The following is a 27,124-nucleotide window of genomic DNA, read 5'->3' as shown; positions in this document are numbered from 1 at the left end:
CATGGTGGAGCCAAGGCATAGCAGCAGGAGCCAGAAGCTGAGGGCTGACATCTGAACCACAAACAGGAAGCAGAGAGAAAGTGTGAACTGGAAATGATATAAAGCTTTGAGACCTCGGTGATGTACTTCCTCTAACAAGGCTACAATTTCCTATGCCTCTCCAAACAATGCCACCAACTGGGGACCAAATATCCATTATGCCTAAAACTATGAGGACATTTACCATTCAAACCACCACATAAATTTAAAATTTTTTAAGAGTCATTTATTTATACACTGTAGCTGTTTTCAGACACACCTGAAGAGGGCATCAGATCCCATTACAGATGGTTGTGAGCCACCATGTGGTTGCTGGGAATTGAACTCAGGACCTCCGGAAGAGCAGTCAGTGCTCTTAACCTCTGAGTCATCTCTCCAGCCCCCATAAATTTAATTCTTTAAAAATATTAAGAAAAAGAAATGTCTTAACTTCATCTCCTGCTTTGTTAGGCAGTGGCACAGACCCATATACCTGCTCAGGAATCGGAGGCAGAAGGATCACATGTCCAAGATCTGCCAGGGCAACTTACTCTATTCAAAATATAGAGTGTGGAGCTGGAAAGATGGCTCAGTGGTTAGAAGCACTGGCTGCTCTTGTCAGAGGACTGGGGTTTCTTTTCCAGTATCCACATGGGTGCTAACCATCACCAGAGCTCCATGACTCTCCTTAAGATCAGAGGACACACTATGCTCTGGAATACATCCCTCTTCCAGGACCGTTCAATGCAGTTAGACAGTGGGACAGGCCCTCAGATGTGCATTTCCAGGGAATCTGATGGCCTCTTCTGACTCTGTGGCACCAGGTACACACATGGCACACAAACATGTAAGTAAAATAACGATCTACAATAAATTCTTTGTTGTCATTGTTGTTTAAATGCAAAGTGTAGAGTCATCGAGATGTCTCAGCAGGTAAAGGTACTTGCTGCCAAGCCTGACAACCTAAGTTCAATCCCCGGGACCCACACAGTAGAAGGAGAGGACCAACTGTTTTGCTTGTCCTCTGATCTATGACCATCCATGTGCTGTGGCATATGCACACTCACATCCACTCCTTCCACGAATAAATAAGAACATGTAAAGTAAACTAGTCCTTGGACTGCCAAGCTCAGAGTGTAAAGATGCTGGCTGCCGGCCTGCTTGACCTCACTGTGTATGTGACATGGGAATAGGTATGGCTAGGGCCAGGAGCAGAGAAGGAGACCTATTGATGGGGAGGCTGCAGGAAAAGAACCCGGACATGGAGTGTGGTCCAGAGGGGTGTTATGTCTTCTGCTTTTAGGGAAAGTCATCGAGCTCTGGTCCGGCGAGCTCTCCCCAGCCTTCCTGTAGGACACATTCTCCTCCACAGGAATCCTGAGATTGACCCAGTGACAGGTAAGGAAGTCATCTAAAGCACCCAGGACAGAACCCTGTCTCCAAGGGGCAGAGGAGAATGGTGGCCACAAGGTTGTGGCTTTGGGCCCATGCTTGTCTCTTTATGGCCCCTGCTTTTTCCAATGGGGTCTCAGCATCAGCAGCCCCTAGGCTCTGATGGGAGCCTAGGGGAGGCTCTTGAGGCTTCCTGGGGCCAACAGTCTAACTGCAAAGACACAGCCTCTGGGACATGGAGTCAGCAAAGGCAGGAATCCTACACAAGCTCTCCCCTAAAGCTCCAAGGCTTGAAGTGTCAGGAGTATGTCAGAGAAATGAAGAGCCCTCAACTTGGGGGTTCCTGGCATTGGGGACTTGTCTCTTGCCAGAATTCTACCCTGGCAGGTTGGGGCCATCCATCCGCCTCTCTCTGCTTGTCTCTCAGCCACTCTGGCTAAAGAGCAACAAATGTGTGCTGGCACCTGACTCACTCTTAACATTCTACAGAGAGCTTTGCACCGAGACTGTTCATACAAGGGACAGGCTGCCATGAGCCCCAGGCTGCCCTGCACAGGCCCTGGGCTGCGGTTACTGTTGGGCTCAGCTTGCTTGCAAAGTGCTCCTCATGGCCCTTCCAGAAAGATCTTAATTCTTGACCATTTTACAGACAGGGGAGCTTGGCCTCTTAGGAAATGAAGATAATAGTGAAGACACCCTTATTGGGCTGAAGAGGTTGTTCAGTGGTTAACAGCACTGACTACTGACTGTACTATGTTACTCCCAGAATTTAGGAGGCAGAGCTAGGCAGATCTCTGTGACTTTGAGGCCAGCTTGGTCTACATAGTAAGTTCCAGGACAGCCTGAGCTACACAGAGAACCCCTCACCCTCCCGGAAGAGAAACAAACAAGCAAACAAACAAACAAATACAGGTTTCTCTCCAGAGGGCATAACTTTGGTTCCCAGCACCCACATGGGCACCAGAAATAAATATGGTACACAAACATATGTGCAGCCAAAACACAAATATACATTAACTAAACAAACAGACAAACAGATAAAAATGAGTGACTCCCTTACCTCTGATTTCAGGAAGGGACCTAGCACAGCCTGGCCCACTGCACTGCCTCAGGTCAGGCCTGCAGTCTGCTCTGTAGCCAGGAGGGGGCGGTATCACCCTGCTTAGCTTTTCCAGGCTTTTCCATTTGAGAAACGCCACCGCTGTGATCAAGATTTGTACAGTGGCAGACTGAGGTCACAGCAACTGTATACACCCGATTCTGTCAGGACCAGGGGAAGACTGAGGGTTCCCGGACTGATCACTGGAGCAACCCAATGCTCCTCTCACTGCCTGCTACTGCCTCCTGGGTTAAGAGTAGAACCTGGCTAGTTGGGAGGAGGTAAGATACCAGGCTGGCTCAGGGGCCCCTGGTAACTGGGGCTTCAGCTTCTTGCTTTTGCTGAGATCTCATTTCCTTCCAGTAAGCACTACCCACATCTACACTCACCCCACCCTGCTCAAGATAGCTTCGTAAGAAGTTATTCCCTTCACCCTAGCAACTCGGTGAACAGCCCAGGCCCAGCCCTCCTGTAGCTGGACCTGTGTCCAGTGTTCAGACTCAGGGCCAGTGTTCCCTGGGTTCCCTTGTCTTGCAGTGCTGTCCCCAGTGTTTTGTCTTGCTCCCCTGCCCAGCTGAGAGCAGTGATGTCTAGCACATCTTCCTGGGGTCCTCTGCTGGAGCACTTGTCAAGCAATGTGACACTTGTGTTTGTTTCTGGGGTTCCCCACTAACAGTGAGCTTCTCAGAAGCTCTAAGACTTCCTGGTCTGCCTCACACAGGGAAGACTTCTGGTGACAGCACTCAGTCCTCTTATTTGTGCCTAGGATTCTGCCCAAGACAGTACAAGATCAAGGACGCTAACTTCCTTCCAGATTCCACAAGTAAGGCTGGAGCTGCTGAGGGAAGTTATGGTAGGTGCCCCACTCCCTATGCCCCAGTGGGTGTGTTTGATTCCTGGGAAGGGAAGCCCTGGGCAGATTTTCACTATTAACCTGGGCTGGGGGTCCACAGGGGCTCAGGATCTTCATCGTGAGTAGCAGACCAGAGCTCAGGACAGAAGCAACATGGGCCCACACTCAGGAGCCGGATGGGGCCTAAGGGAGGGGAAGGAAGATGTGAAAGACAGTCCTGATGTGTAACCCTTCATTACTGCAGGCCTGGAGAGCTAAGACAGTCTCTCTCTCTCCTGTCTGTTTTCTCCTGAGGTATTACTTTATCTCAAGTACTCAAGCTCTATATAACTTAGGCAAACACAGTCTTTGTTCCACATTGGAATGATGAGTTGTGTCCTCTTGACTAGATTGAAAAAAAACACCTAAGGGTCAGTGTATTAATTTCTATTGTTGTGATACAACACCATGTCTAAGGAAATTTATAACAGAGTTTATTTGGAGCTCTCGGTCCCAGAGGGTTAGAGTTCATGAGGGCAGAGGAGGCAGCAGGGGTCAGGAGCAGCAACTGAGAGCTTCCGTCTTGAACCAGAAGCAAAGAGCAAACTGTATATGGCCAGAGCCTGTTGAAACCTCAAAGCTGCCCCAGTGACACCTCCTCACAGTCACACCTCCTAAACCTTCTTTCTTAGTCTGTTGGAGTAACTTTTCTTCACGTTGTGTGAAAATATGGCTCAGTATTTTCAGTTGTTAATGCTGTACTGGCAGAGAACTACATGTTGGTAGGATTCTGGTGTTGTCATTTCTCTAGCCCATCACCAGATTTTCTGTTTTGTAAATATTTGTCCTTCCCGCCTAAAGGCAATCTAGAATTGTATCAGAGATTGGTTGTAGCAGCTGGCAGCCAATAGCTGGAGCAGGAAGGAGGAAGGCAGAACTTGTAGGCAGAGAGAGTGATGGAGGGGAAGAAAGCAGACGTGGGAGATTGAGAAGGGGCTTGGACGGAACAGACATGAATCACAGTGGAGCAGAGAAAAGTCTAGAGCCGTGTGGCGGGTTATATGCAAGATAGGTTGTTAGATGAAGTAGCTGGAGACAACCTCAGCTTATAGCTTATAAAAGAAAACATTTAATTGGGGCTTGCTTACAGCTTCAGAGGATTAGTCCATAGTCATTATAGTAGGGAGCATGGCTGCAGGCATGGTGGTGGAGCAGCTATCCTGATCCACAGGCAGGAGGCAGAAAGAGAAAGTCAGACTGGACCTAGAGTGTGACACACTCCCCACAACAAGACTATAATTCCTAATCTTCCCAAACAGTTTCACCAGTTGGAGACTAATTATTAAAACATTCAAGCCTCTGGGGGCTGCAGTGGTAGTTTTTAGCTAGCTACACTGCCTTGACTCCTGGTGGGTTTCACCCAGGACCAATTTGGATTTGTGAATGAAAGACACACACACACACACACCAGTTAATTATTGACATGCTGAAACTAGCTCAAAGGTGGGACATTCCTAAACCTTCCTCTGCTAGCAAACACTACCCTCCAGTATACCTGAGTTTCCTAAACCTTCTCCCAGGCCCAATAGGGGAAGTAGCTAGTGGCCAATTACCTGAATTCTCACACGGCTGGTTGCCTTTCTCTCCTGCTATTATGTCTAGTCTTTCTTCCCTGAGTCATAATGATTCTGTTTCTCCCTTCCAGTCCCTAGCACTCACAAATCCAAAGGTCCTGCCTCAGTCTACCTGCCCAGCTACTGGCCATTGGCTCTTTATTAATTGATCAAAGACAAATTGAGGACAAGGACTTTTAGCATTTGGACATGCATATTCCAGATTGATTTTTGGAGCCAGATTAATTCAAAGGATTAGAACCAGTCTCTTATAGGGAACCATTCCCATTCAAACCACCATAATATAAATATTCATTATAGAGTCTCCAGAGACCATCAGTCTTGAAGACTTAGATCTAATCAATAGATTAATTTCTAAATGGCTTCATGACCTGATAGTGTTGAGAAGTATGAAATAGGAGATGAGAGGAAGTGGGTTTCTGGGGGCATATCCTTGGGCTACATCTTACCTTGCCCCTTCCCGTAGGCCCCTGTCTTCTGCCTACACCAGTGCTATGGGGCATGTGTGGAGGTTAGAGGGTAACTTTTGGGAGTCAGTTCTCTCCACCCACCATATGGATTCAGGGATTTGAATCCAAATTAGTCTTGCAAGATAAGACTTGGCCATGGTAAAATTTACTTTATTTTTAAAAGTTGAAACAGGATATCACTATGCAGCCCTACGTGGCCTTGAATTCACTATATAGACCAGGCTGGTTTTGAACTCACAAAGATCTACTACCTAACTCAGTCTCCTACATATCAGGACAACACTATGCCCAGCAAAATGAGCAAAATGACCATTATTCCCTGCGCTTTCTATTTTTCTTTCTATTTTGAGATAATTTTTACTTATAGCAGTTTTACAAAAATACTATCCAGTTCCTGCTTCCCCTTATATTAACCCAGATTCCCTCATATGTTAGCATCTTACATAACTACAGAACTATTGTCAACAGCAAGAGATTAACCTTAGTACAATGCTAGGAACTTGATACAGACTTGGGACTGGGTTAGGTTCCCACACCGGCCAACCTCCTCCAGGGTGTAACTCTGAGTCCATAGAGTTAGTGCCTGCATCACTTTGGGTGCCTCTAGTTTGAGAGCTCACAGCCTGTTTTCTGTTTTTACGTTTTTAATGAGTATGTCTATATGTAAGAGCTAATGCATACAGGTGTCCAAGGAAGCCAGAGGCGGGCAGTGGACACCCTGAACACCCTATAATTGCTACAGAAAAGTTGGGGGCAGCAGTATAAGTGGTGGGCAATGGACTAAGTATTAGGTCCTGAATCCTGTGCAAAGGCTTTTTACCCAATGAACCATCTCTCTTGCCAACCCCCACATGTCTGTAGCAATGGAGCTGGAACCCAGTAACTAACACAAGCACTTGATGACTGAGCTACTTCCCCTGCCCTTATTTTGCCTTTTACATTTTCTGGCAGGGTCTTGTTATGTTGTCAAGACTAGCTTTCAACTACCTTTGTAGTCTAGGCAGGCCTTGAACTTGGAATCCTCCAGCTCCAGCCTCCCAAGCAGCTGAGATGACACACGCCTGACCGTAGCCTTTACTTCTTTGCCATAATCTTGCAACAGCTTGGGTTCTGGAACCTTGACTAGGGGCAATGAGGGATGGAGAAATGACAGCCACATATATGGGAAAAGCTGAGATTGGATGAGCTGGATTCTTTGGGCAGCACCCAGGAAGCTCGGGATGTTTATTATACAGAGCTGATGAACAGGAGTCAGGTTTAGCTGATCTCAGCAGGAGCAGTCTCTGCAGGGAAGCAGTAGGGCTGAGGGACTACTGTGAACGCTTTTCCCACACACTGTCTATGTTCACATTCCAACCAGAGCAAGGCTCTGCCGCTCACATGGACTGAGTTACTGGGGTCTGTAATATGGCCGAGCCTATGTCAGCAATACAATTCACTCAGGACTCGGTTCCTATACTTCTACATAATTTTGTTTTGAGACAGTCTCACTATGTAGCCCCTGACTGTCCTGGGACTCACTCTGTAGGTTAGGCTAGCCTTGAACTCAAGAAATCTGCCCACCTCTGCCTCCCTAGTGTTGAGTTCGGGGATTAAAGCCCTGAAGTATTATTTTAAAAAGAAAATGAGTGTGAGTTTGAGGCTAGCCTGTTCTACTGAGCTAGCTCCAGGACAACCAGGGCTACAAAAAGAAACTGTCTCAAAACAACAACAACCAAAAAAGGAAAAGGAAAAGGAGGCTGAAGAGATGGCTCAATGGTATGGTCAGAGCACTTGCTGATCTTGCAGAAGACCTGGGTTTGATTCCCAGCACTCACAGTGTGGCTCATAATCATCTGTAACTGTAGGATAAGATACTCTCTTAATAAGTATTGCCTGCAAGTGGTATACATATATACATGTAGGCAAACACTTATACACATACAATTTAAATTTTAAAATTAAAGAGTCAAAATTAGCCAGGCACTGGGGGCACTTGGGAGGCAGATGTAGGCAAATCTCTGACTTCCTCCAGCTTAGTCTACAAACAAGTTTCAGGACATCCAGACCTAAACAGAGAAACCCTGTCTCCAAAAGTAGTAGTAGTAGTAGTTTTTCTGAGGAGAGAAATGAGAACCTTGGCATTTGAGGAAGTTGTGAATTAAACACAAGAGACTTTGTGGTCGAGGAAGGTGTGCACAGAACTGCACACATTTGATGGCTCTGAGTATTTTCACTGAGCATTGATATTGTATTTCTTCTTCTGGAACTCCTTGGTGGATTAAAACAAACACAAGGCAAAAGGAGCTTGTCTTCCAGTTCCCTCCCTCAGCTGGTTTCAGACAAAGTTGACAGGCAAATTCCACATAGCATGAAGCAGGCTAAACTGCAGGTGTGCTGGTGACATTACAACAAGGTCTATAGTCTTAATGAGACTCAGAGCGGTTTCTTAGCCCAGCACCCAAGACAGGGAGGGTATAAAACTCAAAACAGGCCAGGCATGGTGGCACATGGTTTTAATCCCAGCCGGGAAACAGAGGCTGGAGGATTTCTGTGAGTTCAAGGCCAGGATGATCTCCATATAACAAGCCCTAAGCCAGCCAAGGCTAGACTGTAAAACCTTGTCTAAAAACAAACAAAACTGGCAATGATGATTGTCTTAGGGTTTTGCTGCTAGGAACAGACACCATGACCAAGGCAAGTCTTATAAATAACATTTAATTGGGGATTGGAGAGATGGGCTCAGTGGTTAAGAGCACTGACTGCTCTTCCAGAGGTCCCCAGTTCAAATCCTAACAACCACCTGGTGGCTCACAACCATCTGTAATGGGATCTGATACCCTCTTCTGGTATGTCTGAAGACAGCTACAGTGTACTCACATAAAATAATAAATAAATCTTTTAAAACATGGTAAATAAATAAATCTTTAAAAAAAAACACGTTTAATTGGGGCTGACTTACAAGTTCAGAGTTTCAGTCCATTGTCATCAAGGTGGAAACATGGCAGCATGCAGGCAGTCATGGTGCAGGAGGAGCTGAGAGTTCAACATCTTCATCCACAGGAAGCCAAAGAAGGGCATCCTCAGGCAGCTAGGAGGAGTGTCTCCAAGCCCACTCCCACAGTGACACACTTCCTCCAACAAAACCACATTTTCTAATAATGCCACTTCTTTGGTTGAGCATATGCAAACCATCACATTCCAGTCCCTGGCCCCCATAGGCTTGTTCAAACATGAGTTTGTTGGGACCATTCCTAAACATAACATAATGCCAAATACATTTAGCCCAACTTCAGAAGTCCCCATAGTCTGTAGCAGTCTCAACAATGTTAAAAGTCCAAAGTTCAAGGTCTCTGCTGAGATTCATCCAATCTCTTAACTATAATCCTCAAATCAAGATAGGAAACCAGCTGAGCAAACTCCAAACTCTTGTATCTCCTTGTCTGATATAGCAGTCTTCAGATCTCCAACTCCCTTTTTATCATTGTTGAATGCAAGAAACTTCTTTCTCCTGGGCTTGTACCACTCCCTGTTAGCAGCTTTCCTCAGCAGATATTCCACAGCTCTGGCATCTCAAACATCTTGGGGTCTCTAAGGCATCTTCAGTGTTACCACTTCTTGTTTCAATGTCTGGGATCCATACATGAACTTTTGGGCTCCTCCAAAGCACTATGGTAACTTCTCCAACTCTGCCCTCTGTAATACTCTAAGCTCAGATTGAGATCTACTCTACTGCTGCTGCTGTTCTTGGTGATCATCCCATGGTACTGAAAGACCAGGATAAATCCTGACCCCCTAACAGGTAAAGTAGAAGAACCCTAGCAGATAGAGTAGAGGCAAAACTGTAGGATAGCAGGTTCAGTGACTGTTTCAGAAACTGACTGACCATAAAAACATAAAAGTTAAATAACACATCATAAACAATCTTGAGAAACCAGATGTTCCCCTCAAGATTCTTCACTGGTAATTTTCACCTTATAGGCAATCTTGATTAACCAGGTATTTCCCTTATGATTCTTCACTGGTATTTTTGGCATTCTCCAATGACGTACTCCCCCCCACCCCGGTTGTGGTTTGTTTCCTTTAAAATCCCTATCTCCCAGCTTCTTGGGGTCAGACTCCTCTACTCCTGCATGGGATATGAGTCTCGACCCCAGTGCACTGGTCAATTAAAAAACCTCATGTAATTGCAGCAAGGATGGTCTCTCGAGAGTTCTTGGGGGGTTGTGTTATCCCGAGACTTGACTGAGGGTCTCCCCTCTGCAGGGGTCTTTCAGTACTGGCATCTCCAATATACTGGGGTCTTCTGTTGCAACTAGGCTTCACCAATAGCCTCTCATAGGCTCTCTTCCTGGTGTCAAGCCTCAACTCCTTTGCATGACCTCTTCAGTCCTGGACCATCAATTGCAACTGAGGCTGCACTGAATGACCCTAGGGGCTTTTGCCAGCCTTATACCCACCGCCTCAGGTCAAGACTAGGCCAAGTACCAGGTTCTCACCTTTGGTCAAAGCTAGGCTAAGTTCCATTCCCCACTCACAGTTCTTGGGAGGAGTAGGAACATTTTTGAAAACTGCAGAATGTACTGACTGATAGTCACCTGACCCTCTTGTCTCAGATAGAGTTCGAATGCCTATCATATGCTTGCTAGTCAATAGATTCAAAGGTCAATATGCTTAGCCAATAAGTTTAAACTGTAACCTTGCTGATGTAGCCTGTACCCCTAAAAAGTATAAAAACTGCTTATTATAGCCACCAGGAGCTGTTTGAGGGTTGATCCCGACAAGGAGGAAAATAAACTTCTTGTGTTTGCATCAAACTCTGTTCTCGTGTCTCACTTGGGGGGGGGGGGTGTTCTCCCGGTAGTTAAGATTCACTTTGAGTCTTACAGCACCTTCACCAATGGCCTTCCATGGCCTCTCACTGTGCCAAACTTCAGCTGCTCTTCATAACCCCTTCATGCCTTCAAAACCAGTACCACACAGGTGACTCTTACACATTACCAAGTCCAGCCACAGCAGTGAGGTACAACCTTGTTTATCTCTGGAACATAGTTTCTTTGTGCTCTCAGAAAACACTTCCCAGAAGATTTTTTCCTTGGTGATATTGGTTTCTTCTTAATCACAGCTAATTTCTTAGCTCCAGCTAACCAGCGTCAATTGTCTTATATTTTTCACTCTAAAGCAGTGTTTTGCTGCTTGCTAGGGCTGAAAGATGGCCCACCCCCTTATTCTATTACCATCTTTGTTTTCCGACTCACTCTGGGCCTAAACTTGGTTTTCCTGGAATTTGCTCTGTAGATTGACCTGTTGTTTCAGATGGTTGTGAGCCATTGTGTGCTAGGAATCACATGGGGTCCTCTGCCAGAGCAGCTGTGGTCTTAACTGCTGAGCCACCTTTCCAACCCCAATCTATTTTAAATTAAAAGCAAGTCTCACAGGCTTTCCATTTCCTCCTACTGTCATGCCACGTGTAAAATTTCAAAGCCCTTTTGGAGACTGTTTCTGGACTTGAAAAATAGAAGCGAAGGTCCTCTTGCAAGAATTAAATTAGTGTATTTCCTTCAGGTGAAATGCTTAGCAGGTTCAGTGTGTGCAAAGCAAACCTCAGTAGCCAAGCTACGCCTGAGGGCAGGTACAGGCTGGGTCGCCTTAAGGAGTTGAATAGTCGATGGGGAAGAAGGGGGGGGGGGGCAGAAGAGCCTCATAAAGTACCTCAGGAGGCCTTCGAGAGCTGCCCGGTCCAGACGAGCCATCATCCAAGTACATCTGCGCTCACCTGGCCTGACCCCTCCTCTTCTGGGGTTCTAGAAAAAGCCCTAGGAACAAACAGCCTACACAAGTCCCTGGACCTCTCTCTCACTTACCTCTGAATAGCTCTGCCTGGCCAAGGCAGGACCAAGTTGGAAGCCAGCTCCCAAAGCAGGCGTGGCCAATACAAACCACGCCTACTGCATGCTGCCGCGTCTGCCAGCGACCGCCTATTGGTCCCGCCCTCGTGACGTCTTTCCGGGGCGGTCCGGGTGGGCCCAGCGTGCACCAGTGAGCTGAGCTTACTGGGTCTCGCTGCAGTCCACGTCCCCGCGCGGGGCTGAATCGCTGAAGTGGCTGCGCTGCGGTGTGAGGGCCACGGGCCTGCCGCGCCCGGGTAAGCGACCCGCGCTGCCGTCCAGGGAACTGTCGTGAAGGTCTCATGAACCGGTTGGGGATGGACAGCGTGGTGCGGGGCGGAAGGGGGATGAATGGGGACCCGGTGCGCTAGATGGTGAGGAATGGAGATTGAAGGCAGAGGAGGGAGGAATGGGCCGAGCCCTTAGAAAAGCATGGATGCGCAAGAGGAGGAGCTGGGCTGACGGTAATCGCCAGCCGATGCTGGGCAGTTTGCGACACTCGAGAGTAGGCGAGTCTTGGATCAGGATGTTCCCTAGAAGGTGTTGGTGTCAGAAATAGTTGAGGCCTGCACCCCAAACTCTTCTACCTACTAATGAGGAAAATCTATCACATTTTTCCTTCCTCCTCATTTGTCTACTTGCCTGCCTCCCCTTTGTGGCCGCTAGCCTGTGCGCTTAACGGTCTGGCTGGAGCTTAGAAGTCCTACTCCGAGAACTTGTACTACTTAACAGCTCGACTCCTAGGAACCAGTTCTAAAATTTCAATAAAGTCAACTCGCAAACTTTTAAATACAGATTTTCAGTTTATAAATTAGACCTGTCTATTGGACAGCGAAATATCAAATATTGGCATAGCAAGCTTTAAAACAACAGACCTTTGGCATTTTAGTAGTGAGAACTGAACTTTCAGAAACCGGAGATAAGCAGTGCAGTTAAGATAATATTTGATGTTCTGGAATCGTGAGCTAATGTCTGCCACATGGACACATCCTTTAGATCACAGGGCAATGCTATATATATAAGTCAAAGCAGGTGATGTGTCAGAATTAGGTGGCTGTGGTTTGTCCTGTACTAGCTTTCCCAATCTCTATTCCTGTATATGTGTAACTTGGAGTAGAGACAGGGCCCTACTGATACGGATTATTGATGGTCCTTGCTGAGTCTGGACTTCTTGTATTGAGTCTGTATGTCAAGGAAAAAGTTCACCAATTTGAGGTCTAGTTTTATGTGATTTGTATATAGCACTCTTCACATTTCAGAAAGGAGTTAAAAGTCAAGGCAAGATTGGGAGTGCAAGCTATCAAACACTAGAGGACTTGGGAGGCATCTCAGGGGTTAGTTGTCACTCAGGGACTCACACATCACCTGGCTGAACTTTGTGATAGGAGCAGCTCTGGAAATGCTGACTTAAAGTCTTAAGTGTATTGACATTGCCCTGTGGTTGGAAGGGTGTGCCCATATGACCTAATGGAATTGAGAACATTAGATACTGGCCTTCTTGTATGAGCTGGCAAAAGGTACCCTGATGCTATTCCCTGCAGATCCTGTGGGGGACTCTCGGCACCAGTCTGTCTGCCCTAGTCTCTAACTTAATACTTAGTTTTTTGTTTTTTAAGATGTATTTATTTATTTATTTTATGCGAGTACACTGTAGCTGTCTTCAGACAGACCAGAAGAGGGCATCTGGTCCCATTACAGATGGCTGTGAGCCACCATGCAGTTGCTGGGAATTGAACTCAGAACCTTTGGAAGAGTAGTCAGTGCTCCTAACCACTGAGCCAACTCTCCAGCCCAATACTTAGTTTTTTAGTTATTGTTTTCTTTCCTCTATTTTATGTATATGGATGTTTTATCTATATGCATGCCTGTGTATCATATGTGTGCAGTGCCCTTGCCAGTCAGAGGAGTTTGCTGGATCCTCTGGGACTAGAGTTAACAGATGGTTATTAAACAGTACAAGCCTATAGCCTCAGCACTGGGAACTCTGAACAGTCAGGCTACTCAGCTTGGCAAGCTCCAGTGGGTTCATCAAGAGACACTGCCTCAAAATGTGTAATATATAATATAAATATAATATTGGAGAGGTGGCTCAGGGGTTAAAGGCACTTTTACAAAACATTTGTATATGTATGGGTGTTTTGCCTCAGTGTGTTGTACGCCATGTGCATGAAATGCCTGCAGAGGCCAGAAGAAGGCGCTGGATCCCCTGCAGTTACAAGTAGTACCACCATGTAGCTGCTGCAGATCTAAGCCTGGTCTGTGGAAGAACACTCACTCTTTTATTAGATACTCTGTATTTACATTTGAGATGTTGGCCCCCCTCCAGCCCTGCTCCCCTCCCCCTCCCCTTCCTAGAACACCCACTCTTAACTGCTGAGCCATCTTCCCAGCAAGGTCTCAGACTACTCATAGTACACATTCCTTCAGTCTCGGCAAAGGCAAGCAGATCTTTGTGAGTTCAAGGCCAGCCTAGTTCATATAGCTTGTACTAAGCCAACCAGTGTTGCACAGTAAGACCCAGTCTCAAAAGAGCAGACAAAAATAGATGAACTCTCATTAAGACTCCCTGGCTTGGAACTCACTATATAGATGAGGCCCTAGACCTTTTGGCCTTCCTCTGCTTCTGGAGCACTGGGATACCAGGTGCATACTGTCAAGTCTGGGTCCTTCCATAGATAAGGAGAACACTGAGGTCCAAGTGTTCTCTAAAATGGAAACTTACTTCAGTCACATGAATGTTCTTTATTTAACAATTTGTAAAGGTCACTGTCGCTCCTGCTATGTTATTCTGTGGACCTAAGGTCTTAATTTGTAGCTGGAATACCCTTGAACTCACTTCTTCCCTCCCTCCCTTCCTCCCTCCCTTCCTTCCTTCCATACATTAAAAAAGATTTATTGATTTTTTTTTTTTTACATGAGTTCACTGTAGCTATCTTCAGACACACCAGAAGAGGGCACCAGATCCCATTACAGTTGGTCATGAGCCACCATGTATGTAGTTGCTGGGAATTGAACTCAGGATTAACCACTGAACCATCTCACCAACCCCATATGTTTTGGTTTTTAATTTCCCTGTGAAGGCCAGCAAGATGGCTCAAGGGGTAAAGGCACTTGCCACCAAGCTTACCCACCTGTGTTTGATCACTGCAGCCCATATGGTGGTGGAAGAAGAGAACAGATTCCATATAGGTTGTCCTTGGACCTCCACATATGCATTGTGGTCCATGTGCACCCATGTGCACACGTATAATTAGTTCTTTTAATTAAAAAACAATCTGCCAAGCAGTAGTGCACACCTTTAATCCCAGCACTCAGGAGGCAGAGGCAGAGAGATCTCTGTGAGTCTACAGAGTGAGTTCCAGGACAGCCAGGGCTACATAATATAAATATCTGTTTGCTGATGCTCTTAGGTGACCCCTGTGAAAGGGCCGTTGGACTCCCAGAGGGGTCACGACCCACAGAATGAGAAAGATGGGTCGGTGGTTACAACCCCTGGCTGCTCTTACAATGTTCAGTGACTCATGTCAGGCAGGCGCTCACAGATACCTAGGGCATCCAGTGCCCTCTTTCAGCCTCTGCAGACACACACATGCCTGCACACACCCTCATAATCACATAAACAAGAAAATAAATGTTAAAAAAATCCAAAAGCGTCCACGAGTTGTCAGCAGCTGCTCTGTGCCACTCTGCCTATCGGTTGAACGTGAGGAAAATGGCTGTTTCCTTTCATTTGGTGCCTTTTATAAATGTCTCCCCAAAGGAATCCATGCTGTTAAAAAAAAAAAAAAGTCCAAACCCATCCCTCAAGATAGTTACTGACATTCACTTAGTGATGCACGCTGTCTGTAAATACACATTATGTCTTTGGTTGTACAGTGTGAAGTGGTTCGTACAGAATGGGATATTTACAGCACCATCCCAGAGTTGTGCTACATTATCTGTAGATCAGTGTGGGTGTGAGGGTAGGGTGGGTTTGTACGCCTGTGTGGCTGTACTTACCCGCAAGGTGTGTGTGGAGGCCAGAGGTTGGCACTGAGTCTTCCTAAATCTCGTCTCCCATTTTTTGTAGGCAGGGTCTCTCTGAACCTCAGGTTTGCTGTTTCAGCCAGCCTGATTGAAAACCCTGCATTCATCAGTCTCTGCTCCCTGCAACCCAGGGTTCCAGGAGCATGCCGCTTCTGGGGAGCTGAGCTCATGGCATGGTCCTCGTACCTGTGCAGTAACCACTCAACCACTAAACCATCTCTCAGCCTCATTTGTTTTTTTGGGATGAGGCCTCTTGTGTCAGATGCTGATCTGGAACCCACCATGTAGCCGAGGCTGGCCATGAACCCTTGCTCTCCCTGATTATACCACCCAACTACTAGGATTATAGGCCTGTGCCACCAAGACCTCCATCTTTGGACTTCTGTCCAGGTCCTTCTTGAAAAAATGTTCTTGAGCCAAGCAGTGGTGGGTATACCTTTAATCCCAACACTCAGGAGGGAGGCCTCGGCAGGCCGATTTCTGAGTTCGAGGCCAGCCAGGTCTACAGAACAAGTTCCAGGACAACCAGAGCTACGCTGAGAAACCCTGACTTCAAAGTTCTTGTGTCAGAACTGCCACATTGTGCATTGTTAGTTCCGCAGCTCTGATAGCTGTCCTTTTTCCAGCCCCGAGCTGTTGAGTGCTGCTCCTTCTGGGGTCTCCTCACTGGACACGTGTCCCTTGTTCTTCCTAAGCAATGTTAGCTCTCTTTCAACTGTAGGTGTGTCTGACACCACAGAGGAGCATCTGCCTCTGTCCTACGTGTGCCTCGGCAAATGCCATGGCCTGGGAGTGCCCAACCCAGCCGCTCTCACCCGCAAAGCCAGACTTCATATGGCAAGTACAGGGTGCCAAGCCCACAGCTGCCCAAGGAGGACATCAGCCTGGCCTCCTAGTCTGCCCTGAGCAGCCGCCTCTGGTGAGTGGTCTGGGTCCTGTTTCAAGAGACCAGACTGGGAACCTAGAAGGGAGCCTGAAGTAACGTGGGTTTGTGGAGTCAACAGAAGGACTTGGAGTCAGCACCTCCCTGGCTGACTCAGAGCCTCCAGTGAGTGGGAGTACTCTGAGTGGGAGGGAGCACTAGAGCCACAGCTGGTAAACTAGCTTGTTGGCTGTTGCCTGGAATGCCGACTGTGAATGCAGCCACGGCCATCCAAGGCTGTCTGTTCACTGCAGTGGCCGGCAGGACTAAGTGAGTAGCTAAGAGACAGCTGCATGGTCTCCTGTCTGAAATATTTGCTCCCAGGCCCCTTATAGAAAAAGTTTGTGTAGTGAGTGGGCATAAGACCTAGAATGTGTTCAGGGATCTGAGGCCCTCCATAGCACTTGAAATCCCTGTCTCGTCTTTTCTCGTTGAACTTTCCAGCAGACTTCCATCCCAGGGATGAGGCACAGGGAACTCCACGAACCTGCTGGTAGCATCGTTAGGGTATCAGCAGATGGACGTGATCCAAGAGCCATCGAAATGTCCTCATTTGCCACAGCCCAAGCTGCCTTACCCCAGCTCATAGCTGAGTCTGAATTCTCTGTGGGAAACCAGTTCAGCTCTTCCCTGTCAGGATGTCACCCTCCTCACTACCCACCCTAGCTCTTCTCAAAGAACGAACAAACATTTGTACCCTAGAAAATAAGACTCATTCAGGACAGGGCTGAGAAGTTGTCATCCCATTGGCTTGGCTGTCTCCTGTCTCGCTCTAGGGAAGAACATAGAACTTGAGAACTTGGGCAGTGGGGGGCAAGATGCAGGCAGGTTGCCATTACCCTCGTGGCTGCTTGAGTTGCGTTGTTCTGGTCCCTGGCCCCTTGTCCTGGTCTAAGCGCTGGCCTCAGCTTACACTGTGGACCCTGCACAGCCCTGGGCCTCTGGGGAGGCTGTGTGTTGCTGAGCAAACACCTATGACCAACACGCCTTCTTCACCTCAGATCCCTGGGCCAAGCAACTGTTGACAGCCTGAAGGGAGGGCTGGTGGAGACGCTCAGAGACCAGCAGCCCTGCTTCCAGCTCACCCAGCAAGATGTGGACAGCCCTGGTGCTGGTGTGGATTTCCTCCGTGCCCTTATCTAGAAGCCATACGGTGTCTGCTGAGCCACGTAAGTGAGAAAGCCCCAGGCATCTGATTCCAGAGAGGTGTCTACAAACTCCTGCCTTCCCAGCAGCAGGATTGGGATGGGTTGTGGGTCGATAGGGGTGGAGGGTGCACAGGTGGGAGCCACAGTGTGGCCAGGCAGTAGAGACTTGCAGAGTGGCCTTGTCCTAGGAACCTTGTGTTCATCAAAACTCATTTTTGGCATGTTAGTATTGAGTGTGCTCCTACCTGCCAGACTCACTCATCTCCAAGAATTCCTTCAGCCAAACCTATCCCTGAGTGTCTGTGCAGCCGCTCCTCTCTCTATATAAACCTAGGGGGCAGGCAGAGGGGTTGAGGTTTGCTTTGTTTTCGTTGGCTAATCACATAATGTGAGCCTTCTGATCCGATGCTCTGAGAATTGAACCCAGTTACAAAGTTCTGAAGCTTCCACAAGCTGGAGCCTCAGAATGGGCAAAGGAATCCTTAATTTAAGATGCCCTGGTCTCTGGGGAGCTGTGGTCAGCTGTGGAGAGGAGAAGGGGAGGCACTGGGCTCATTTGTCACTTCCATCAGCACCCAGGCCTCTGGTTGGAGAATATGGTGCCATACAGCCAGCACAGGGGCCAGCAGCTAAGGTGACTGAAGGTGACCCCTACATGTGGTTGAAAGTGTTCTATCTCTTCTCTTCTGACTTTAGGACACTTAGTCACTATGAAGTGGCCTAAAGCAGTAAAGCAAAGCATGCCTAGGGACACAGTTCCAAGGGCCGATAATACATCTACCGAGAGAACAGCCACAGTGCCGCTTCTTCCTGTCACATTGACAACGGGCACCTGGGCAGCCACCCTGAGCTCTACCACAGAGACAGCAGAGACGACAACACATGGGACACACACAAGCTTTCCAACAACCAGAGAGGGAACGACAGACAGTGTGACCTCCAGAACTCTGGCTGTATCTACATCTTCAGGCCCCTCATCTGTGGGGCAGACTCTACCTACCACCATTGCTGGGCTTCCCTCTCTCAGCACACCAGATGCAGAAGTGCCAAGAACAAATGCCAGCGCATCACCAAGAACAGCCATAGCAACAACCGTGGCCCCACACACCATGACTGTTGCTTCAGACACAGTGACTGTTGCTGCAGGTGCCATAAACACAAGTGATCCTCATACAAGGACTCTAAGTCCTGCCAAAAGCACACCCACTAACACATCCAGCAGAAACCCCATACTCACCTCAGCTGCCCAAACACAAGGTACCACCATTCAGGTGACCACAGACCAGCCAGTGCATAGCACAGCAGGTAGATCAACACCTAGTCCCTCAAACACTACCCAGGAGCCTACCACCACCAAGTCTGTGGCTTCCGTGTCCTCTGCTGTCGTGACCACCACCCAGGTACAAACCAAGGAGCCATCTGCCAGCACAGTGCCAGTGCTCCCTACTAGCCCAAGCCCTACGTTACCTACCCAGGGGACAGGTGGGCCAGGCACACTCCTGACAACAGAGCAGGTAGGGACCAAAGCCACAGCCGGTACTGCCTCTGCTGAGCCAACATCCAGGAGCTCAGGGGACATTAAGGTGCCAACCACAGACTCGTGCCAGTACCTAGTGGTCACCACTGATCCTCTGACCCCGTCGTTTGTGAACAAAATGTTACTCCTGGTGGTGCTTGTTGTTGGGGTGACCCTCTTCATCGCAGTCCTGGTGATGTTCGCCCTGCAAGCCTATGAGAGCTACAAGAAGAAGGACTACACGCAGGTGGATTACCTGATCAACGGCATGTACGCTGACTCGGAGATGTAAGGACTTCGCAGGAGGCCAGCCTCTTCCATGGCCTTCTATTTTGCCTCAGACCAAACTAAGTGCTTCCAGATCCTTTCGGTGCAATCTCAGAGCTGTGCCAGATGCTTAGACACATTTAATAGCTGTCAGATCAGCTCCATGATCATGAGAGAGCCGCCTTTTCATATTTATTTTTATAAACGATCACATATGCAGGAGTGGCCAGGGTCGAGGGGGCCTGGCACACTTGGCTCTTGGTGTGTGAAATCTTGACCAGAATTAAAACAATGACCTCTCTCCATCCGGCTTGTGTACTCTGCCCTCAGTCATTCCTACTGCAACCTTTGGGATGTCTGGTAGAGCTTGCTTTTGTAAGTATGTGGTATGGCATGAGTTCCTGGCTGGTTGCTGTGCTCCGGCCACTGGCTTAGGCTCTTCTGGTGCCCAGGTTATCAGTGGAGGCTCCAGCCAAGTCCTGAGCTATTCTTGGTGCTGGCCATTGGCTGCCTGGCCTCTCAGTGCTGAGCCTCCTGGAGTATACTCTAGCTTTGAAAGAGCCAACATAATCCATGAAGCGGCTTGGCCTCCACACATCAAAGGCTGTATGGTCATGTATATGCCACAGTCCAGCCACCATGATCCTGTGAATACTTGTAACACACTGAGCCCTCACCCCAGCCCATCATTTTAGTGAGTCTCTGTAGTATCTATTCATCCAGGTTCAGTCGGGAGAAAGCTCGCCTGTGTTCTCATTTGGATCTTGTTTCTTCGCAGTGTTGGGAGTGGAGCCCAGGCCCTGTTGTGTTCTAGGTAAATCTGTGTGGGCCACTATCCCAGCCCTGAGTCCTGGTTCTAGAGTCCAAGAGTCTCTAGAGACTTTCTTCAGCTGTCCTACTTACCAGTCTTTCTCCACCCAAATGCCTAATGTAGCAAGAGCCCATGAGCAACGAGCCTTGTGAGCCAAAGGGGGTCTCGGCTGTGTTCTAGGCCAGGTCTAGGGCTGCTGTCTGGTCTAGAGCCAGCTAAAGAACGTCCTGGAACTTGGCTTCATCTAGAAGACTGTGTTCATCCTGACAGCACAGTGGCTGGCCTGACCTGGAAAGATGTGACTGTGGTTATGGCTAAGGTTGGTGTTATCTGGAGTCAGCTTTCCCTTGCCATCAAGGGTAAAATTCTCCCCTCGATTCTGCCTCATCCAAAGGGGTTAACAGGTGGACTGTAATAAAAATACAAAGTAGCCCCGTAGGTCACTTGAGAACTGTACAGGGTGATGTGAAAGGATCAGAACTGTCCACACAGTTCCTGTGGCTTCCATCCCACCTTATCTGGCATTACAGTAAGGCCTGCCCTGCTGCCCCACCTGCTTCCCTGAGTCAAGTCTGCCCTGATAGCTGGTCCTTCTCCCCTTCTAGCAGACATACCTAGCTCAAGAGTACATGTTTAATCATTGATGTTGCCTCCAGCCATGACTGAGAAGGTGGCAGCTTCCAGCTCCAGTGAGCTCTGGGCATGCCCTCTGCTCAGCCTCTATAAGATTAGGAGCAGGCTCCCCCTCGTGGTGGCTAATGGAATTCTAAACCGTGGGCCGCGTTTCAAAGCACGTTTTCAAAGACTGGGAGCCCTGATCCTTTCTGGGTGTGGAGACAAGTGAAACAAAATGAGATTCAGTTTACAGAAAGGAAGCAAAACACAGAAAGGGCAAATTGCCATTTCAAGGTCACCCACCAGGCAAGTGGCAGGCCAGGATTCAGGGATAGCCTGTCCGTCAGGGATGTGCACAGAGGTGGCTGGGAAGAAGAGTTTTCATCTTCAAGACCATGCAAACGCGCGCCCACGCGGACGTAGGGGACACCTGGGGCAGATCGCACCTGGGATGACCTGGGCGCCCCCTCGCGGCCGAGCTCCTCACCGCATCCGGTCTGTAGCTGTGGCCACTCTGTACGGCCATTTAGACTCATAAAGTCACTTCAGCTGACCCTGATCGCGAGAGGCGCCCCTGGATGCTTTTAGGGACGGCGATTTGGTCCCAACTTGGGGTTAGCAAGTGCTTGAGGGAATGACGTCACGGGTGCCTGAAACTCCTCCCTGCTCTCTCAGGCACCCTAGAATTAGTTCACGGTTCCGCAACTCAACCTGGTGGCCCTGTTCTTCTGTCCCGGAACCAGCCAGCTATTGGGGGGGGGGGGTAATTTGGAGTAAGGCACGCGAAGTATCTTTATATCGCCACTCTGCTAATAGCTCATGTATGTGAAGCTTTATTTGGGTTCGGATAAGCCTCCCACCCCCACCCCCGCTTCCATCTATCCCTTATCCCAGAGGTCCGTCTTCCTGCCACCCCCACACCCCACTCCATCCCAGGCGTATTCTCCACTTAGCACCCTGGGGAATATGTTTAAAACAACTCAGATCTTAATGCTCCGTTCCCTAGGTAGACCTCCCTCTGGGATTGGAGGATAGTGGGGGGCAAACACTTGAATTAGAAATGCACGCGGCCAGGGGTAAGTGTTCAAGGGAAGTCAGGGACACTGGGATCCAGGCAGTGCAGCCCTGTTGAAGCTTCAAGAAAGACACCAAGGCTGGGAAGTGTGGGAAGAAGAGGCAGTCAGAGTTAGTGACCAGGGCAAGGCGAGAAGCCCACCTTCCGGTATTTAAACAAAGAAGTAAGGTTATTAGGTTTGGAGTTTAAACGGATAGTAATTGCACTTCTGTGTTTACTGTGACACCTAAATTATTTTAAACTGCTTAAACCAGGCAAGATGGCTCTGTGTGTAAGGATGGGTGTCCTCAAGCCTGAACAACGGAGTGAGATACCCACAATCTATATTGACCTCTGACTGCCATATAAGCTCTGTGCACATGCACACCGACTCACAAAATAAATTAATAAATGAAACATAATTAAGGAAAAGAACGATTAAAGAGAAATGAGAGAGGTGACAGGGAGATACAACCAGAGACCCTCCAAGACCAAAGACAGGCGTGGTTTCCTGAGGAAACCTCCAGTTCCTTATTTGTCTGTGGAAATTTCCGTGATGAAATGTTAGAGAAAAAAAAAAGAGGGGGGAGGGGAAGGAAGTCCTGACTTCACACTCCTGAGTAAAAGATCCGCTGGCTGCCGCTGGGAGGAGCTATGGGAAGCTGCTGCATCACCCCTGGAGCCGACGCTTGGACCAAGATCCTGTTCTGTCCCCAGAGAGAAGCCAGGGAACTTGGAGAGAGTAGACTTTCATTGTTTCTAATTTCTGTTTCTCCCTCTGTCCCTTTCTCCCTACCTCAAGCTAGAACCTGGATGTGCCAAGCAATGGCTGTTATTCTAGTTTTCTTGGGTTTTTAATTGTTTTTAGATTTTTGTTTTAATTTTGTGAATGTTGTATGTGCATATGTGTGTATGTACTTTGTGCATACCTGATGCCAGTGGAGGCCAGAAGAGGGCGTTAGATCCCTTGGAACTGGGGCTACACAGTTTCCTGCTGCTGTTTCCTCTACAGGAGCAGGAAGTGTTCTTAACCACTGAACTGTAACCAGTTTATTTGGAAGTTGCTTTATGAAACTCGTGTAGCCCAGCTGCCTTGAAATTTTTCATCCTTTCATGTTTGTTTGCTTGTTTGTTTTTCAGACAGAGTTTTAGTATGTAGCTCCGACTGACCTGGAACTTGCTATGAAACCAAGTTGGCCTTGAACTCATAAAGACCTGCCTGCCTCTGTGTCCCAACTTCTGGAATGACACGAATGTGTCACCATGCCTGCGTGGTGTGGCAGAACCTTTGCTCCTTTGTCCTCAGCCTCCTGGGTGCCAGGATTGATTACAGGATTGTGCTAGCATGTCCAGCTTCTACTTCCTCCCACGGAGGGACATAGGGTACAGAGTGTAGGTGGCATTGGAGCCAAGCCTTAGGCCAAATTTGTATCTCCTCTTGGGGACGGACACAGAGCATGAAGTATAGGTTTGCTGGTGCCAGCCTCTGAGCTGAGCTGAGCTCTAACACACATAGTTGCCCAGTTGAATGTGGATGGCCACAATGATGAACATCATGGAATTTGGGGGAAGACGGACTCTTCCAGGGCCCGCCTGTGAGCTGAATCTGTACCGGCATTTTGAAGGCACTGGCAGTAAATGAACAACACAGTGAAGGGAGGAGAATCCCGTGCAGTCCTGTTTGAAATGCAAAGCACTCTCAATGCTGAATGGCTCCATTCAGCATTTGATAATAGTACCAAACGCTGGTGGCTAGAGAGATGGCTTCAAGTTAAGAGCACTGGCTGTTCTTTCAGAGGATCTGGATTCTGTACCCAGAACCATCTATAACTACAGTCCTGGGGATGTGATGCCCTCTCCTGGCTTCCACAGGCACTGCACACACACGGTGCAGGGATGTAAAACATTCACATATGCACAGCCATGGTCCTAGGCAGAAGTAAGTGGATATTGGTGAGTTCTGGGCCAGCCTGGACTACATAATGAAGAAAGTCAATCTCAATCTCTCTCTCTCTCTCTCTCTCTCTCTCTCATATCCCCAAAACAACTAAAATGTAAAACACTTAAAAAGTTTAACTTTTTGGGGGTTGTAGGTAACAGAACTCCAAAGTAACAGTGCTGGAAGGTATGATTTTTCTTTTTAAATATCTTTATGTATGTATGTACATGCATATGCACACATAGAGGCCAGAGGCACTGGGCCACCAAGAGCTGGAGTTTCAGGTGGTTATGGGCTGCAAACAGGGATGCTGGGACTGGAACTAGTCTTCTGTAAGGACAATAAGAGCTCTTAACCACTGAGCCATTTCTCCACACTGACTTGTTAAAAATTACTAGATTTATTCTGTTCGTGGGTCTGTGAAGGACAGACAGAGGGAGAGCATGCAGGCTCATGTGTGTGTTTCACTTAGAACATGTGTGGAAGTGGAACAGCTTTTTGGAGCTGCCTTTTTCTTTCCACCATATAGGTTCTTGGGGTTCTCAGGCTTATCACCAGGTGCCTGCAGCCCCAAGCCATCTTGCCAGCCTGTAGGACACATTCTTGAAGGGGAGAAAAAGCAAAAAGAGAGGAAAGAAAAGTTGCTGATAGTACAATACAATATGGCCATCGTTCAGTGCTGACCAATCCATAACCGTTGCTCTGGGACAATATGTCCACCCTGTCAACACTGAAAACCCTGTGTTGCTTAACTCAGGGTCCATGAGTCTCTATGCACAGCATATGTAGGAGAGGTTTTAGTAGTTCTGATATTTTTTTTAACCACAGCTGATTATTCAGCCCCAGTTAGCCAAAACCACAGAATCTTCACAATTAAAATAGCAATGGCCCTGACAAGAGTCTTTAATCTTCCCTCTGAAATTTCACAAGCCAGGCCTCCATCTTCTGCACTGTTCTCAACATTATCTTCCAAGCTCCTACAGAACATCCCACAGAGATCTTAATATGCCAAATAGCTCTTCTAGCTCAAAGTTCCAAAGTTGGGTCCAAAGACCCAAAACATGGTCAGGTTGTCACAGGAATACCCCACTCCTAGTATGAAATTGTCTTAGTCAAGGTTTCTTTCTTTTTTTTTTAAAAGAGCATTTTGGAATATAACTATATGAATATATTTTTGTCAGTATTTGATTTTTTAAAGGTTTGATAGTATTTATTGAAATCTTACTAATTACCATAAGCGTAAAGTACATGTAAAACAAAACATAACATGGAAATAGTCAAAGTTTTCTTGGTGTGTATAGATTGAACATAATGATTTTTAAATACCAAAAATTGCCACAAGGCTATCTTCTTAGCTCTTGAGTTATTAATGATTTAAGGTCTAGATGTACCCCACTCTGAGTGGGTGCTATACACTTGCTGCTTTTTTTTTTTTTCTAAGAAGGACTGAGGCTTCCACTTTTTGGTCTTTCTTTTTTTGATTAGTCAAGGTTTCTATTCCTGCACAAACATCATGACCAAGAAGCAAGTTGGGGAGGAAAGGGTTTATTCAGCTTACACTTCCACATTGTTGTTCATCACCAGAGGAAGTCAGGACTGAAACCCAAGCAGGTCAGGAAGCAGGACCCTGGAGGGAGTTACTTAATAGCTTGCTTCCCCTGACTTGCTCAGCCTGCTTTCTTATAAAACTGAGGACCACCAGCCCAGGTATGGCACCACCCACAATGGGCTGGGCCCTCCTTCTTGATCACTACTTGAGAAAATGCCTTACAGCTGGATCTCATGGAGGCATTTTCTCCACTGAGGCTCCTTTCTCTGTGATAACTCCAACTGTGTCAAGTTCACACACAAAACCAGCCAGTACAGGGAACGAGCACAAATTTTAATGGTTTGAAATTATATTTATGTTGTTTATTGCACACACACCTGTGTCTCACCAGGCATCTCAAAGTTAGGGGACAACTTACAGGACTGGAGTCTCTCCTACCATGTCTATCCCAGGGATTGAACTCAGATCTTCATTGTTATCAGATAGCATCTTTACCCACTGAGCCATCTCGCCAGCCCAAGTTTTAAGTTTTTAAAAAGGAAAATTTATTCAAGGGCTAAAGAAAAAAACAAAAAAACCCTAGCCCTCTTTTACAGAGGAGAGATACGTGCAACACAGCATGTGAGCCGAGGCTACAGCTCCTAAACAAAGCACGGGAGCCAAGCTCACAAATGCCCTGATTCCCTTGGGCCTATGGCAGGCTTACCCAAACACACAGGTTGAGGATGAATCTTGGTGCAGTCTGATGGTTTAGCAGTTAGGAGGGTCCTAGCACTCACAGGCCAGCTTGAGAGCTGTAACCCCAATTCCATGGGGTCTATCACCATCTTTTGGCTTCTGTGGGAACTGCATAGAGATGATCTACATATGTGCCATGTGCATAGACAAAAACTCACACACGAAATCTTAAAGAAATGGTAAATCAAAGTGAATATGAACAGCTTGGCTGTTCATATCAAGCTGTTCATATCCACTTTGATTTAAAAGTGGTGGTGATGCCTTTAATCCCAACACTTGGGAGGCAGGAGGCTCTCTGAGTTCGAGATCAATCTGTCAATCTGTTCTACAGAGTTTCAGAACACCCAGCGCTACTCAGAGAAACCCAGTCTCGAAAAACCAAAAAAAAAAAAAAAAAAAAAAAAACCCAAAAAAACAAAACAAGAAACAACATACAAATTAATAAGAACAATCCATAAGAGGAAAAGACTAAACTCCCTGTCAGCCTGGCTGGCTTGTTTGCTTTGGCCGACCAGTGAGGGGTCCCAGTGCCCACGTGGTGTTTGGGAAGTGTCCAGGTCTGGATGTTGGGAGGTAATGTCACCCACAGCCTCTCTCTCTCCTTCTTTTTCTGGCTCAGAAAAGGACTATTATTTTAGCCCTTTTCATTTCCATATAAATTCTAGTTATTAAATGAAATTAATTTACTTTTTATTTATTTTTTTAAAAAGATTTATTATGAGTGTGTGTGTGAGTATACTGTCACTGTCTTCAGATCCTGTTACAGATGGTTGTGAGCCATTATGTGGTTGCTGGGGAACTGAACTCAGGACCTCTGGAAGAGCAGTTAGTGTTCTCAACTGCTGAGCCATCTCTCCAGCCCCTAATTTACTTTTTTTTAAATAAAATTTTCTGTAAGTGTGTGTATATTTCTGTGTAGGTCAAGTTTGTACAGCTTCCCCAGGAGGCTAGAAGAGTGTTTGATCCCCTAGAGCTGGGGTCATAGCTGCTGGGAAATGCTTAACATGATTGCTAGGAACCAAACGGGTCCTCTGGAAGAACAGGACATGTTTTGACGCATTGAGCTGTACATTTCCTCTTATATCCATGTGTGTGTGATGCGGTGCACACACCACAGCACCCCGGTGGGAATCCGAGAACAAGTTGTAGGAGTTGGGTCTCTCCTCCCGCTGTGTGGGTTTCAGGGATTGAACTTAAGTCATCAGGATTTAGCAGCAAGTATCTCTA

The 27,124-nt window shown here is 47.4% G+C and overlaps 1 protein-coding gene across 1 annotated transcript; it reads left to right on the top strand.

Moving 5' to 3' along the window:
- The first annotated feature begins 11,492 nt into the window (after window positions 1-11,492).
- LOC308416138 (uncharacterized protein C11orf24 homolog) lies at window positions 11,493-19,464 on the top strand. The gene is made up of 4 exons (XM_080911116.1): window positions 11,493-11,569; window positions 16,060-16,257; window positions 17,262-17,429; window positions 18,105-19,464. The coding sequence occupies exons 3-4, from the start codon at window positions 17,354-17,356 to the stop codon at window positions 19,214-19,216; spliced, it is 1,188 nt and encodes a 395-aa protein (XP_080767242.1). The 5' UTR covers window positions 11,493-11,569; window positions 16,060-16,257; window positions 17,262-17,353; the 3' UTR covers window positions 19,217-19,464.
- Window positions 19,465-27,124: the final 7,660 nt, after the last annotated feature.

The sequence above is a fragment of the Micromys minutus genome, assembly GCF_963924665.1.
Source record: "Micromys minutus genome assembly, chromosome: 2".
In the NCBI taxonomy this organism is placed as follows: domain Eukaryota; kingdom Metazoa; phylum Chordata; class Mammalia; order Rodentia; family Muridae; genus Micromys; species Micromys minutus.
Note: the sequence above shows the minus strand (reverse complement) of the source record. Positions and strands in the feature narration are given on the sequence as shown.